The sequence below is a fragment of the Aotus nancymaae genome, unplaced genomic scaffold, assembly GCF_030222135.1.
Source record: "Aotus nancymaae isolate 86718 unplaced genomic scaffold, 86718_ANA_hifiasm-v0.15.2.pri h1tg000016l, whole genome shotgun sequence".
Lineage (NCBI taxonomy): Eukaryota > Metazoa > Chordata > Mammalia > Primates > Aotidae > Aotus > Aotus nancymaae.
Window position 1 is genome coordinate 36359314 of NW_026988428.1, and position 16847 is coordinate 36376160.

The 16847-nt window shown below is 51.4% G+C and overlaps 1 protein-coding gene across 1 annotated transcript; it reads right to left on the minus strand.

Annotated features, from left to right (window-relative positions):
- Positions 1-7598: 7598 nt before the first annotated feature.
- Positions 7599-16734, minus strand: KRT71 (keratin 71). Its single transcript, XM_012450260.2, has 9 exons — positions 16288-16734; positions 13644-13858; positions 12941-13001; positions 12357-12452; positions 11818-11982; positions 11525-11650; positions 9950-10170; positions 9243-9277; positions 7599-8427 (listed from the first exon to the last, which is right to left on the minus strand). The coding sequence occupies exons 1-9, from the start codon at positions 16732-16734 to the stop codon at positions 8216-8218; spliced, it is 1578 nt and encodes a 525-aa protein (XP_012305683.1). The 3' UTR covers positions 7599-8215.
- Between the last annotated feature and the right edge of the window lie 113 nt (positions 16735-16847).

Sequence of the window (16847 nt, forward strand, 5' to 3'; positions counted from 1 at the left end):
GGAATAGTTTCAGAAGGAATGGTACCAGCTCCTCTTTGTATATAGAATTCGGCTGTGAACCCATCGGGTCCTGGACTTTTTTTGGTTGGTAGGCTATTAATTGCTGCCTCGACTTCAGACCTTGTTATTGGTCTACTCAGGGATTCAGCTTCTTCCTGGTTTAGTCTTGGGGTGTGGTGTAAGTGTCCGGGAATTTATCCATTTCTTTTAGATTTACTGGTTTACGTGCATAGAGGTATTTGTAGTAATCTCTGATGATAGTTTGTATTTCTGTGGAATCAGTGGTGACATCCCCTTTATCATTTTTTATTGCATCTATTCAATTCTTCTCTCTTTTCTTTTTTATTAGTCTGGCTAGCAGTCTATCTGTTTAGTTGATCTTTTCAAAAAACCAGCTCCTGGATTCATTGATTTTTTGAAGGGTTTTTTGTGTCTCTATCTTCTTCAGTTCTGCTCTGATCTTAGTTATTTATTGTCTTCTGCTAGGTTTTGAATTTGCTTGATCTTGCTCCTCTAGTTCTTTTAATTGTGAAGTTAGGGTATCAATTTTATATCTTTACTCCCTTCTCATATGGTCATTTAGTGCTATAATTTTTCCTCTAGACATTACTTTGTGTTCCAGAGATTCTGGTACATTATGTCTTCATTCTCATTGTTGTGAGTAACCCAAACTTTCTCTCTGGCTGCTCTTAGCATTTTTTCCTTCATTTCAACCCTGGTGGATCTGATGATTATGTGCCTTGGGGTTGCTGTTCTTGAGGAGTGTCTTTGTGGTGTTCTCTGTATTTTCTGGATTTGATTGTTGACCTACCTTGCTAGGTTGAGAAAGTTCTTATGGATAATATCCAGAAGAGTGTTTTCCAGCTTGGATTCATTCTCTCCATCACATTCAGGTACACCGATCAAATGTAGATTTGGTCTTTTCACATAATCCCACATTTCTTGGAGGCTTTGTTCATTTCTTTTCACTCTTTTATCTCTAATATTGCCTTCTCATTTTATTTCATTGAGTTGATCTTCAATCTCTGATATGCTTTCTTCCGCTTGATCGATTCAGCTGTTGAAACTTGTGTATGCTTCACAAAGTTCTCGTGCTGTGTTTTTCAGCTCCATCAAGTCGTTTATGTTCTTCTCTAAGCTGGTTATTCTAGTTAGCATTTTGTCTAACTTTTTTCAACATTCTTAGTTTCTTTGCATTGGGTTAGAACATGCTTCTTTAGCTCAGAGAAGTTTGTTATTATCCACCTTCTGAAGCCTCCTTCTGTCAATTCTTCACACTCATTCTGCATCCAGTTTTGTTCCCTTGCTGGTGAGGAGTTGTGATCTCTTGGAGGAGAAGAGGTGTTCTGGTTTTTGGTGATTTCAGCCTTTTTGCTCTGGTTTCTTCCCACCTTCATGGATTTATCTATCTTTGGTCTTTGAAGCTGCTGACTTTTGAATGGGGTCTCTGAGTGAGTGTCCTTTCTGTTGATGTTGAAGCTATTTCTTTCTGTTTTTTAGTTTTCCTTCTAACAGTCAGGCCCCTCTGCTGCAGGACTGCTGGAGGTCCACTCCAGACCCTGCTTGCCTGGGAATCACCCACAGGGGCTACAGAACAGCAAGAGTTGCTGCCTGTTCCTTCCTCTGGTAGCTTTGTCCCACAAGGGTACCCGCCAGTTGTCAGCCAGAGCTCTCCTGTATGAGGTGTCTCTTAGTATATGTGGGGGTCAGGGAGCCACTTGAGGAGGCAGTCTGTCCTTTATCAGAGCTCAAGTGCTGTGCTGGGAGCTCTGTTGCTCCCTTCAGAGCTGCTGGGCAGGGACATTTAAGTCTGCTGAAGTGGAACTCGCAACCGCCCCTTTTCCCAGGTGTTCTGTCTCGGGAAGGTGGGGCTTTATTTATAAGTCCCTGACAGGCTGCTGCCCTTTTTCAGAGATGCCCTGCCCAGCAAGGAGGGAGACTAGGGGCTTGGGATTTTATGTCTCAACCAAAACAATGCAAAGAAGTAGTTATTATTTTTGCCGTTATTGTTATTATTATCCTCATTTTTACAGAAAAGAAAAGAGACACAAAAAGATTAAAGAACTTGCTGAATGTGGCAGCTCTGTTGGAGGCTGGACCCAGAACCAGGCCCCTCACCCCTGCGAGGCATCACTCCTGCAGGATGGTCCTCACCCTCATCATCGCCATCCTTGTTCCTGACAGTCAGGAGCTCCTGGTATTGTTTTGCATGCTCCCCTTCTCCATCCCTTCTGCTGATTTTCTGAACATTGTGCAGTGGGCAGTGTGGTCATATTCCCATCATGGAGATGAGGACCTTGAGGTCTGAAGAGGTGGCATGGTAAATGCTGAGACAGGTTGCAGGTTTGATGTGTTTCTCAGTAATCTGAAGCAATTGAGAAAAGTACATGCAATGCAGTAAGTCTTTCATGGGGCTAGCTTGATTCCATCTAAAGGGCTGAGCTTAGTCTGAGAGAATGTCCTTCCTACTGTTAAATTGTCCTTTTCTTTTATGAAATGATGAAGATAGTGGGTGATGATTGTTTCACTCTTTTTTTCTTTTCTTTTTAATATATATTTTATTTCACTTTAGGTTCTGGGGTACATGTGCAGAACGTGCAGGATTGTTGCATAGGTACATACATGGCAATGTGGTTTGCTGCCTCCATCCCCGCCCTGTCACCTATATCTGACATTTCTCCCCATGTTATCCCTCCCCAACTTCCCTACCCCCTGCTGTCCCTCCCTTATTCCCCCTCAACAGACCCCAGTGTGTGATGCTCGCCTCCCTGTGTCCATGTGTCCTCATTGTTCAACACCTGCCTATGAGTGAGAACATGTGGTGTTTGATTTTGTGTTCTTGTGTCAGTTTGCTGAGAATGATGGTTTCCAGATTCATCCATGTCCCTACAAAGGACACAAACTCATTGTTTTTTAATGGCTGCATAATATTCCATGGTATATATGTGCCACATTTTCCTTGTCCAGTCTATCATCAATGGGCATTTGGGTTGGTTCCAGGTCTTTGCTATTGTAAACAGTGCTGCAATGAACATTCGTGTGCATGTGTCTTTATAATATAACAATTTATAATCCTTTGGATATATACCCAGTAATGGGATTGCTGGGTCAAACGGAATTTCTATTGCTAGGTCCTTGAGGAATCTCCACACTGTCTTCCACAATGGTTGAACTAATTTGCACTCCCACCAACAGTGTAGGAATGTTCCTATTTCTCCACGTCCTCTCCAGCATCTGTTGTCTCCAGATTTTTTAATGATCGCCATTCTAACTGGCGTGAGATGGTATCTCAATGTATCTCAATATGGTTTTGATTTACATTTCTCTAATGACCAGTGATGATGAGCATTTTTTCATATGATTGTTGGCCTCATATATGTCTTCTTTTGAAAAATGTCTGTTCTTGTCCTTTGTTTTTTTCTTGTAAATCTGTTGTAGTTCTTTGTAGATTCTGGATATTAGCCCTTTTTCAGATAGGTAGATTGCAAAAATTTTTTCCTATTCTGTTGGTTGCTGGTTCACTTGAATGATTGTTTCTTTTGCTATACAGATGCTCTGGAGTTTAATTAGGTCCCATTGTTGCACTCTTAATGTCCAATTTTGGCAAAATAAAAGACTGGTTCCTCTGGAGCTCCAAATTAGCCCCAGCAGCTGATGTGAAATGCTGCTTGATGATGGGGAACTCCCAGCATCTGACTCCAGTGGTCCGGAGCCTCTGTGGGCTGGCTCAGGACTCCCTCACTACACATCTCTTCCAGCCAAAGCATTTACCCAGGGACACCTATGCTGCTCACAAACATGAAGGACGCTCAAAGGTGGTGGCCCTGCTGCCGCCCACTGAGTTGGGAAAATGCCTTCCATTACCCCTGACCATGGATTAAGGGGTCTCAGATCCAGAGAACCCTCAGTCTGGGCTGGACTTGCCTGTAAGGATGTGCAGAGGGAATGTCCCAGCCTTTCTGGCTTCAGAGGCTGCAGTGTCTCCACCAACTCTCTTTTCCAAACCTGCCTCTGGGACCCAGAGACATCAGGCTTTGACTGATGGAATATACAGAAGTGCCAACAGAAAATGGGCAGGGAGCCTGCAGGACATCAGAGGAGAGTGGAAAGGTACAGCCCCTGGAGAGACAGGGGCACACAGTTCCCATCCCGGAAGGCAGGGCCGTGGTGTGGAAAGAGTGTGGTCTATGGATAGACAGACCTCACTGGATCCTGGCTCTGCAGCCCTGGGGTTAGTATGTCTCTGCCTTGGGAATAATAACACCCACCTCAGAAGGATGATTTGGGAGCCATGCCCAGCCTCCAGAGCCTGGCGCATCGAAGGTGATCCATAAACATCAGCTTCCATTTCCCCTGCCTGGTACTCTGGGTCTGAAGTACAGGACAGGCCATGGGGGCAAGGTTCCATAGATGGAGAGAAGGAGCCGAGCAGTGGCCAAGGCTGGGAGGCCTCTGACACCTTGTTAGGACCCCCAGGTGCCACGGGGAACCCACCACTCTCCTCAGCCCCAGAGGTGTCCTGAGGGTGCCAAGCTCCACATCTACAGCCGCTCGACCCCCAGCAGCCTCTGGTAGTGCCCCCGCTGAGCTGCTTTGTCTGGCTCGGCCTGCTGTGGGCACCTTCCAGCAGGTGTCCCGAGGACCAGCTCCCGTCAGTGCCTTCAGGGACAGCCTGGAGTCAGAGCCTCACGGGGAGCGGAGATAGACCATCAGCCTGTGCTGAGTGTGAATGGACGCCAAGCACCTTCACAAAGGTGAAGGCAATCCAGTCTCTGGTCACTGGCACTGAGAGAGATGCCAGAAAGGACCAGTAAGTCCTTTCCATGGGAGTAAGTGGAAGAGAGAAGGGCTCTCTTCCAAGCAGCACTTGTCAAGCATCACAGACCTTCTCCTCTCCTCCGCTCCCACAGTCCTTCAACCACAGCCCCCTCTACGTTTAGATGCCTAACTTGCCCCGCCCTGGCCCCGTAGCCCTGCCCCAGGCTCCCTCTTGCACAAAGCACTCCTGCTTAGTGAAGCTGCCCAGTTGCTTATAGTGCTATCTTGGGCCAGTCTCTGTCTCCAGCCCAAGAGATGCCCCAGCATCTCCATCTCACCTTGGGATTGACCCACTGACATTCTTGTTCCTGCTGGTAGGAGCAATTCCTGCTATATGGCACAGTAGGCCACCCCGCATGAGGACACCAGGGCCTTGTGAAGGGTCCATGCAGCAGTCCTCTTCCACATTGACCCTGTGATGGCCTCTTCTTGGAAGCTTCCAGGTAAGAGAAGCAGGCAGGCGACAGCACTGCCAAGGATGAACCCCTGTCCAGACTTGTGAGCCAGAGCCCTGCACCCACTCTCCTCCCCTCGGCCCCCTAAAAAACAATACACAGGGTGTCCTTGAGGTCTAGCCCAGGGTGACTGTAGATAGACTGGGGCTCTGAGCCTCAATTTTTTCATCTGTATAATGGCTATAACAACAGTCCTTCACTCCCAGCACTGTTCTTAGTTAATGTGTATGAAAATGCTTTGTAAACTGTAAAGCAAGAGGTAGGCACCCATCAGAAGAAAAATATACCCTATCACTTCCTCCACTGGTGACCATGGCAGACATTACTAGTCGATCAAACCATTATTTCCCTCTGTATCTGGACAGAACCACAGTGTCTCCCAAATCACAGTTTAGGCTGATGGGTCTCAGCTCTGGCTGCTCATTAGAACCCCTTTGCTGACTTTCAGAAGATACCCGTTAATGCTTAGGCCCTACTTCCTGTACGCAGCCTTACTTAATTGGTTTGGAGTAGAGGCTTAGACATCAGTATTTTTCTAAGTTCCTGGATTATTTTTCAGCCTGTGTAAAGAACTGCTACTCTTGGCAGCCGTAACCAAATTACCATGTAGAGTCACATGATGGCCACCTTGCCTGCTAGTCATTGTCATTATTTCCTTTCCCCAGAGCCCTCACTTGCTTCCAAAATTGTCCATCAAGCCCTGCCCTCTCATGCTGGAACCTGTCAAGCTGACAGCTCAGGCCCCTGCCATGGCCAGTGCTGGGCTTTTGAGTCTCCTGCAGGAGGCTCCAGTCTCCAGCACTTTGTTTTGTGGCTTTAGAAAACAGAACCCAGAATAACCCTGTCCACTCAGGAGAACTGTGAGCCCTGGAGCATAAAGGGAGTTCTTCCCTCCCTCTGTAAATCTATGTGATAAACCAGCAGCATCTAGAGAAGCCTCCACCTTCACATTTGAGAATCTAGCCATTTCTTTTAGCCTCTCAACTGGAAAGTTCTTTCTGCTATCCAACCTCAGTCCTTACTGTTGCAAAGGCAGGAGGCTAGCAAAGGCAGCAGGTGTGCATGGTGCCTGCACTGAGGAAATGGCAATGTCTATGCCCAGTACTGAACACACACACACACACACACACACACACACACACACACACACACACACATTCACCTTATCAACCAAGGGAGCAAACTTGTTGTTGAGTCTTGTTCCACTCACCCACCTGCTAGATGGCGATGCTGACAGGTTGATGACAGCCAGGAGTCTCTGACTCCGACTACCTCCTGGGTTGGGGCTTTTGAGCCTTGCCCTAAGCCCCAGTCCCTACTCTAAATGTCCTAGATGTCAACCCAGACCATCCGTCCCTTCCTCTGGACCCTGTGTCTTCCTTTGCCATCACACTTACTCTTCTTGACCCAAATCCTCATCCTCTGATCCCCCTCCAGCCCAGCGCCATCCCCAGGCCTCCCTTCTCCTCTATGAAACTGAAACCCTCTTCCTTCCACCAAACAATGCCATTAGTGTGGCTACCCTGAGACTAGATTACTGCCCAGTCACTGCAAAGATGTTGGCTTCCCACCTGCCTGCAAATGCCCTACACCTCCTACATCTCCCCTGCCAGCCACAGATGACACAGAGCTGGCCTGGGGAATCTGTCTGTTCACTCTCCTTACAACCCTCATGATACAGGACTGGCCATCATCATAGTGGTTCTGGAAGGCGGGACAGGAGTATGTCTGGGGCAGTGCCAACTGCACAGTTACTGAAATTCATAGCCCACCCTCCACCCTTGGCGGGACCCCCAGCTCACTCCTCCCTACTCCAGTCCCAACTTCCAAGACTTGTTACTTACTTTTCCATCAGAGAGGCCCAGAGTGTAGGACTCCCACCTGCTGACCCCCCAGGAAGCCAGGCCTCTGAGCAGTGAAGAAGCACAAATACCTGTGCACTAAGCCCACCTTGCGAAGAGGAAAGGTGCAGTCCCAGAAACAGTCAGGGTCAGGTCAGGAACACGACCATTTCTGTCACTGGACACAGTATGTGTGTGTCTGTCTGCTGAAGCCTGCAGCCAATACATGCACATGCTTTCTGGACTTCTCTTTTCCTCCCTCCCCACCCCTCCTCCCAGACTCTGCTCCACACCCCATTTGCCTCCTGAAAATCTAACACAGATGTATAGGCTGCATGGGCAGTGCACAATGATGTACTTGTGTGTGTGTGTGTGTGTGTGTGTGTGTGTGTGCTTCGTGTGTTCATGAATGTGTATGGTGCATGCTCAAGTGAGTGAATTGAGGTACATGTGCGTACTTTGAATACTCAGAGACCAAGCCATCAGATTGTGCTATTTATTGAGGATGCAACAGAGGAAGGCTGTTAAGAATGAAGGAAAAGTGAACAGTGCATGCTCTTCTCTGCTTCTGGGTGCAGGTGGAGAAAAAGGCCTTGAATTGCACTTGGTCCCACTCAGATCTGAGACTGAGCTGGACATGGGGGTGGGGGCTGGGTCACTCTTGGTTGTTTGTCCTTCAGTCCTTCTTTTCTTGAACACAGAGCCAGCTCCTAGCATAGGCAGGAGCTGTGCTAGGCCCCAGTGTGTGCAGGGTCTCGGTGGGAGACCCAGGGAGCTCAGCAGAATAGTTAGCAACTGAGCCAGAGGCTGGGCAGAGGAGGAAAGCTGGGAGCCGGGGCCTGGGCTGGTGGTGTAGCCAGGGGACCACAGCCAAGGAGTGAATAGGGAGCGTACAGGGAGGAATCTCACCAAGCTTGGTCATCCAGGCCTTCCCAGGCTGAGGAAGACACAGGCTGGGAGAAGTGGGTGGCCAAGGCCAGTGCCAGGTGTACGGGAGCAGGACCAGCAGGGTGCAGATGGAGCTGATAGCGGGCTGTGGGAAGTACAGTGTGGGAGCTGGAGCCGGGTCACGGGACTAGGCGGGGCCCGGGGCATAACTCTCTACCGACTGGCTTTCTTGGAGGGGGCGCTCAGGCTGGAACCCTTCCCTAGGTTGTCTTTGTAATCATTGGTACTGCCCCAGCTCCTGCCCTCCCCGCCTCGCACGCTGCACACTCCAGAGATGCAGCTGCTGCTGTTGGCCACGTAGCCGCCGCTGACCGTGCTGGGCCGGAAGCCATAGCCACTGCCGCCGCTGGTGCTGCTGATGATGGCTGCAGAGGGAGCCGAGGCCAACACCCACTCAGGCAGAGAGCTGGGGAGGCCTCCTTTCCCCAGGCAGACGGGCTCTTTTTGGAGTAGTTGAGGGGGGAGGCGCACAACCGCTCCCTCCCCCTGGGGAGAATATACCAAAGACAGCTTTCCTCATCCTCTGTCTCTTGGCTTGCTTGGCTTATACCCAATCTGGCTGAGTCTTGCCCCATTAATGCCCAGAAGCCCAACTCCTTTGTCCAGGTACCAACACCCCTACCTGTCCTCCTGAACACCCGCCCACTGCCTTTTCTATTAGCCTTTGTGCTAAACTTCCCAGCCTCCAACCTCTCCCTCCTGCTAGCTATCCCACAGCAGGCATCTTTCGGAAGCTCTGGTTTAACTCTTTTAGTCCTGCTAAGCAATGCAGTGATCTGATACTGCCAGGTTGACCCCTGAGACCCCTCATTCTCTCATTCCCTCAGCCCTCCCTACTTCCCAAGCCCAGGTCTGATTGCAGTTTGCAAACCTGGCTCCCTAGGCCTCACACAGACCCATGCATCATTTTTCTGCAACATGACCTTTGTTTCCCCATGACAATAGCTTTCCCTTGCTGCCATCCCTGGGAACAGAAAGTTGGAGGGATAAAGATGAAGGAGGCCTGGGCTGGGAGTCAGTAGAGCCAATTCTGGCCATGGCTCTGCCGTCTGGCTTTGTGATCTCAGGAAACCATTTCCCTTTCTGGTTCTTAGATCCCTCATCTACACACACAGGGTGTCACTAAGGTCCTTGCCAGTCTGCATTTTAAAATTTTAGGTCAAAGTATACAAATACTTACAGATACTGACAGGGGAGGGAAATTCTCCTGACATCCTGTGAAGGAGAGAAATCAAATAAGAGAGAGGTCATCCAGCTCACAGTCTCTTCAAAGCTTCTGCCACCATCAGCCTGATGTGGGTTTTTGAACCCAACAGGCACCTGTGCAAATCCCAGAGCTTCTTTGATGCAAGCAGAGCCTGAGAAATTTTGGAGGCCACCCCCTAATCTTTGGGGTAACCAGACAACAACCCTGGTCAAACAATAGTTTACAAGAGGTGCACACGTGGGGACAGTGCAGCTGCCTCCCACACACCAGCCTGCCCATCCCTGCAGAGCCCTGGGGAAGCTGGGGTGGCTGCCCTGGCACACCTCCGACAAGCCCATGTTGTACATGGACAGATCAGGAGGAGCAAACAAGAATGCCTAATAGAGTAATGGGGTTTTGCAAGGAGCAGGGCAGTGGATGTTTCCAGCATGCCCAGGAAGAATGAGTGAATCTGCATCGCGTACGACATCTCACAATGCCTGCCATGAAGCAAGCTCTTACCGTCTGTTATGAGTGGATATTCATGTCCACTCACGGCAGTATTATTAATTACTATCACTGTTTCTATCCTCACCACCCCATCACTCCCTAAGAACTCATCTCTTCTGGATTATGTTAGGCTTTCTCCTTTGGGTCTTCCCTAACCCCTGGGGCCTCCTGCCTGGGAACGCCCCACCCACCTGCACTCCTCGCTTTCCAGCAGTTTGCGGTAGGTGGCGATCTCCATGTCCAGGGCCAGCTTCAGGCTCATGAGCTCCTGGTACTCGCGCAGCATCCGCGCCAGCTCCTCCTTGGCCTGGTGCAGGGCGCCCTCCAGCTCATCCAGCTTGGCCCGGGCGTCCTTCAGGGCGCTGTCCCCCCGCTGCTCAGCGTCGGCGATGGCCGTCTCCAGGTTGGAAGCCTAAGGAAGGAATTGGTGAAGTTGGAAAACTGGGAGGAGCCACTGCAGCCATCCACATCCAAATCCCTCTGGGTCCTTAGAGTGTGGCAGAGTGGCCCACCCCCACCCTACACACCACCACACTTCTCTTGCAGCCGGAGCCCCTTCTGGGGCTGGCGTGTCCCTCCTTAGCTCTAGCCCCATTCTGTGTTAGATGTGTGGGTGATGGAAATGACTCAGCCCTGCCCTTCTGAACGCCACTTTAGTTCAGTGTAAAGACATGTATTCAGCCATACTGTGCCAAGGGTACAAAATGAGTGAGAGCAAGATTGACTTTCTGCTCTTGAGCCATAGGTCTGGGAGGAGAGATGGTTGAATATTCTGCAGCAGGTGCAAGGGCAGCAGCTGCCCAGGAGCATGACACCACAGACGAGGGGGACAGGGAAGGACACACCCCAGGAGCAACTGTTATTTGGCAAGCACTTAGTGTATGCCAGCACCAGCTCATACTGTTGACATAACTTAACTCATTTAGTCCTTGCAACATCCTGTGAAGTGAGCAGAAGTAACCTGTCCAAGGTCACAAAGCAACTGTTGAAGCCCATGGGAGAACAGAAGGAGCACTGGGCTAGGAGACCAGAGGCCTTGTTCCAGATCACAGCTCTGCCACTTACCAGCTGTGTAACCCCCTTATCCTCTCTGAGCCTCAGTCTCCTCATCTATATCAACAAGGAGGGCAGCTGTTGCCTGTCAGGGTGTTGGTGAGGATGACGTGTGACAGAACAGTAGGCGCCGCTGCCATTGTTATCATATACGTACACATTGTGTCTCACCTACAAGCCGAGGTTGCCTCCTATATTCCTGGGAGCAGTCCCTCGTCAATCCTTAACAAGGCACCTTAATGGGTGCTCCCTGAGCCCATGTCTCCATCTCAATCATGAACTCCGCAGATGCTTATCAAGCTGTGACTGCACCAGGCACTGTGCTAGATGCTGGGGAAACGGCACAAAGCAACCAGCTCCCTGCCTCTTTTCAGTCTGGTGGGGCTGGGGGAACAGGCAGTGTCAGTACTAACAGAAAGTGTGACAAGTACAAGGAAGCACAGGTACCAGGAGGGCACATCACTGGGGGGATGTCCTAGCCCAGTGCCGAGGAGGCTTCCTGGGGAGGGGCTTTGAGGCCAAGGTCCTTGGAGTGAGTAGGAGATGAATAGCCCCCAGGGATGTCCTGCTGCAGGCGTTTGAGGCAGTGACCTCATTGGCCTCCTCTCTTCTCCTAGGCAGCGATCTGGGAGGCCGATGTTCTCAGCAGCTCATCTCCCCTCCACTCATGATCCCTTGCACTTGACCACAGGCCAAGACCAAGGCGCCCTCACCTGCTTCTTCACGTTCTCGATCTCTGAGCGGATTCTCTGGATGAGCCGAGTGAGCTCCGAGATTTCATTCTTGGTGTTTTTGAGGTCATCCCCATGCCGGCCAGCCGCCAGCTGCAGCTCCTGGAACTGAGGACCCCAAAGCACACAGCCATGAGCATGTTATGGGAGTGCATGTATCTCGAGGGCAGAACACAACAGACTTACCGGGACGCTGCCTCTATTCTGGGTGCAATAGGGCCCCATCTGCTGCCCGCTGGTGTCACCCTCCCTGGCCCAGCCTCAGCCCAGCTCACCTTGGTCTGGTACAGGGCCTCGGCCTCGGCCTTGCTCTTCAGGGCGATCTCCTCATACTGGGCGCGAACCTCGTCAATGATGCTGTCCAGGTCTAGGTTCCGGTTGTTGTCCATGGACAGGATGACGGACATGTCGCTGATGTGGGACTGGATCTGAGCGATCTCCTGCAGGGAACACAGGGATGGTCTCTTGGCTCAACCACCGCTGGAGCCCAACCACCTCCCCGACATACGATGAGCAAATGTTGGTGATTCCAGCTTGGAGACTGGAACCCGGGGCTTTTGCCTTCCAGGGCTGTTTGTTTGCTTTGGGGCAAAGCAAGTTCCCTGCTGGGCCCAGACAGATTCCCATTGCCATAGCAAGGGCCTGGCCCATTCCCTTTCTGCTTGGAGGGCGGAGACTGGGGCTGATGTGAGAGATGGATGGCTAACTGAGGGGTCTCACTGAGGGCTGGGGCCTCCATGTCTCCTGCAGCCCCTAGAATAGAGTTTAACCCACTAGCCTCTGCCAGATGAATGGAGTGGACAGACAGACTTACGGCTTCAAAGAGACACCTGAAGAACTTGATCTCCTGGTCCATGGATTCCACCTTGGCCTGCAGCTCCACCTTATTGGCGTAAGCCGCGTCCACATCCTGAAAGACGCCACCACCATCCTCTGTCACGGCTGGTACAGCCAAGAAACCAGCACCCATCCCTGCCTGGGTTCCTTGTGTGGGGAAGGAGTCACCCTCTTCTCTTCACTTTGCTATGGGAAAGGAGATAAAGGAGCAAAGGCCTAGCCCACTTCACCCCGAGAATCTGTTCCTGCAGCAGGAATGAAGTGCCTGTGGTGTCTGTGCTGGGTCCTGGGGCTGCAGGGGAGACCCTCAGTGGTGTCCTCTGTTATTCTTCTCCGTGTTCAAACCACAGCCGCATTAGACATGCAGTCAGGTGTCCTCTCACCAGCACCCTCCCTGCCTTTTCATTCCTTTTCCTGTATTGCCTTTCATCAAGCTTTTCTCTGCCTTCACCTCACTATTCTTGAATCAGTTCACCTCAGGGATCTGGCAGAGCACCTTGGCAGGCTCCGCTCCCTCAGGTCCCAGGCCAGTCCCAGACTCAAGGCCTGCCTTCCCCTCACCTTCTTGAGCAGCACGAACTCGTTCTCTGCCGCTGTCCGCTTGTTGATTTCCTCCTCATACCTGTGGGAATGCGAGGGCTTGTCAGTTAATACCTCTCACTGAAAGCCCTTGCTTGTACAGGGCAGAGCTTGAGCAAGGAGCAGTGTGCCCATCAGAAGATACGGGTGCTGGGGGCCACAGAGTACTGGGCAGGGGTGAGTGGGGGAAGGCTTCCTAGAGGAGGGAACATGCTAACCAGTAAGAGTGAGCCTATTGAAGATCTAGCTTGGCAAATGAAGAAGGAGCACATGAAGCGAATGCCCTCTGGGACTCTCGGAGGAAGCAAGAGAGTGAACCTGCTCGCCCCAAATTTGAGTACAGCTTTACAAATGACCAACTGCTCCAATCTGTGTTTCCTCAGTGACCCCTGAGAGCAGTTTTGGAGCCAGATGCACCTAACCATCCTCTTACATGAGAGAAGAACATGAGGGGTTTCCCCAGGCATCCCCTAAACCCAGAGCCAGAGATCACCCTCTGCCCACTGCCCAGCAGAGGCTGGAGGACAGAGAGCAAGTTCCAGAGTGTTGTTGGGGTGATTCTGCTTGGTATGACCAAGAACAATGCCCCCCACCGACCTCCAAAATGTTGAAGCTGGGTGACTGCCATGGGTCCCTCGGAGGGACAGGGCAGTTGTCCAGCTAGCAGGGGGCTCCTCCTGCTCACCTCTTCTTGTAGTCCTCCACCACGTCCCGCACATTCCTCAGCTCCGAGTCCAGCCTCACCCTGTCCCCGGACAGCGTCTCCAGCTGCTTCCGCAGGTTGCTGATGTAGCCCTCGAGGATGGGCTCCAGGTTGTTCTTGCAGTTGTTCAGGTCCAGCTGCTGCAGCAGCTCCCACTTGGTCTCCAGCACCTGGTTCTGCTGCTCCAGGAACCGCACCTGGAACCCAAATGCCGGAAACTGCTGAACCCCTGCAGCAATAGTCACACGCGTCTCTCACAGAGCACTGTGCAAAGCCTCTACCTGCATTTTCTCCTCACTAGAGCAGAATGAGGTGGGAAAATCATTACCCTCTGCGGTGGAGAGAAAATGGAGACACAGAGCAGCTTAGCCTCTTTCCAAGGCCCAACAGTTTAAGAAGCAGTGGAGCCTGGAACTGAACCTAGACACGTGTCCCCGTAACCCATGCATCCGATCACCCAGCACCCACCATGGCAGAGCAGCTCAGGGCATGGGTGTAAATGAAAATACCAGCAGAGAAGCCAAGGTGGGTCCATCATTTTGGACAGTTGACCATCCTGAAGAACAAAGTCTGCTCTTCATTTCTGGGCATGTCAGAGCTCAGTAAGCCTTGGGCCAAGGACTTCTAGGTATTTTAAATGCCTGCAGCAGGCCCCAGCTTTATCTTTGCTTATAGCTTCTCCTCTCCCTCCTTGGTCCTGCTCCCCAGAACCATCTTCTCTACAACAAGCAAGGTACATGGAGCATGACGGACGGATGGAGCTCCTGGTCCCATTGCAGCCCCTCACTAAGCCAGGAAACTGACCAGGAGATCTCCATACACACCTCTTGTTCGGTTTCGGGGGGCACAGTTTTTAAAATGTAACTTCCCTTAATCTACATGAGCACAGCTACTGCTTGAATAAGGTTGTCTTCCCCCAAATCAGAAACACAAGACATGGGAAAACTACCTAGGATTCGGTGTCGAGATAGACCTACCCCCTGAAAATCTGTCTCTGGACCACCATCCAACATTTGGTCTGGTTTAACCAATGCTGAATTTTTCACATGATCTATGAGGCTGAGCATTAACCACAGACTAAACCCTGCATCTGAGACACCACAATACACATCTGCACTACTGAACACATCTGGGTTGCCAAAAGGATTTACCCGTCTTCCCTGGCTGCCTGAGGTTAAGGGACTGAGCTTCTCGGGAGACTGAAATGATTTGGGAACTGCCCAAGCCTCTCAGCCTCCTTTCCCTCCCTCTGGGCAGGATCATCTTTATAAACAAGATGCGACTGTCCTCATGTTCATCTTTCTTCCCATATCTCCAGACTTTATCCTTGCGTAGGTTCTGACCAGCTGAGCCAAGAATCAGTCCACTCCCATCCCCCAGACCCCACTTCAGAACACTTTGATCTTCCAGATATGAAAAGGCTTAAAAGCGTAAGAAGCCACAGAGCCAGTCCTAGCCCCTGAGGCTGAGCCGAGGGCAACAGGGACTCCTCCAGACAGGAAGCCTGAGTTGCAGGAGCTGGCTAAGCTCTGATGGCCAGATGACTGTCTCAACCACAGGCTTCGTCCTGGGTGGACCCGCCCTTGGTGCCTGACTGTCACAGAGCCAACACGGCCCTCCCGCTTCCTCCTCTGGGTCTGGAGGCAAGAGGCTGAGGGTCCAGCCTCACCGAAAGGAGACTTGATCAGAAGGAGGTACAGAGAAGACAAATGGCCTTGGGAATGGCATTTACCTCCATGCCTTCAGTGACTCATAAAATAGGGGTAATCATTTCTTCTCTGCCAGAAGTTGGGGGCCTATCTGGGCTGTGTCATCTCATCAGGTCTCTAGACACCTTTGATTCCTCCCCTGAGCATCCCTCCCCCACCTTCCAGAGATAAGAAATGAGTCACAATCATGATCATTTTTGGAGTATTTAGTGTGTGCCAGGCTTGTGAAAAGATCTCCACCTGCATTTTCTTTTATAAACCTGACAATAACCCTAAGACGTAGGCAATTATCTCCATTTTGGAGATGAGGAAATTTAGGTGCAGACAGGCATATAACCTTCCCAGAGCCACGTAGCTGGCCAGCAGTGACGCGAGAGGACAGTGGAGTCCCCTTCCCCGGCGCCCTCTTCTGCCTCTTGAGAAAGTCCTTAACCGACTGGAGCAAATGCCCATGGCAGACACCCATGAACCAGAGGGCTTGGAGCAGCCCCTCCCTGAGGCTCCTGATCTGTCAGGCAAATAACTAGTGGGCAGGACAGCATCCCATGGGAGGAGGACAGCCTCCCCTGCTTGCTCTGGGCCAGAATCTCTCACACAGGCCTTTTCTGCAAATGGCCTGCATAGTCTTCAGGCCTAACAATGGCACCAAGCTAGCCCTCGAGAAGAAGGACCACATCTCTTGCTGGGAGCCCCGAGAAGCCTCTGCCAGTAGAAATTGACCAGCTTCTGTTTTCCTTCTGGAAAGACAACACAGAGAACCTTATACAGGTCATCCTGATGATGGGATGTACCTCCCGTGTTCACAGTAAAGGCCTCCTCACATCTAACCTCAACCTCTCCTACTGTAACAAAATCTTATGTTCCAAGAAGAGAAGAGGAAGGCTGCTCGCAGGTTCCCCAGGTTCTAGCAGACCCACCTTGTCGATGAAGGAGGCGAACTTGTTGTTCAGCGCCTTAATCTGTTCTCGCTCCTGGGCGCGCACTTTCTGGATCTCGGGGTCCAGCTCCACGTTGAGGGGTGCCAAGAGGCTCTCGTTGATGGTGACCTGGTGGATGCCTCCAGGTGGGCATACAGTTGGGCACACAGGCCCCAGGCCCACACTGCCAAACATGCTGCCAGCAAAGCCGCTGGCCCGGCCCCGGCCAAATCCATAGCCTCCACTCTTCCCGCTACCACTGGCCACATTGAAAGAGATGTTCCGGGCACCCCCCAGGCTGTAAAGGCTCCGGCTGCCAAAGCCCCCATTGAGCCCTTTGCCCCCTGCCCGGAAGGAGGATGAGCTGCCCCCCGAGAGCACAGCTGAGCAGCCGCTGAAGCCCCCCTTGGTAGCAGCTCCTGACTTGCAGGTGAATTGGCGGCTCATGGTGCTGGTGGAGACAAAGCTCAGATGCAGAAGGGAGGAAGGCAAAATCCCACAAAGGTTCTGCTGGTTGCAGTGAGGACTGGCAGGTGCCTTTATATGTGCTTGGCACTGGG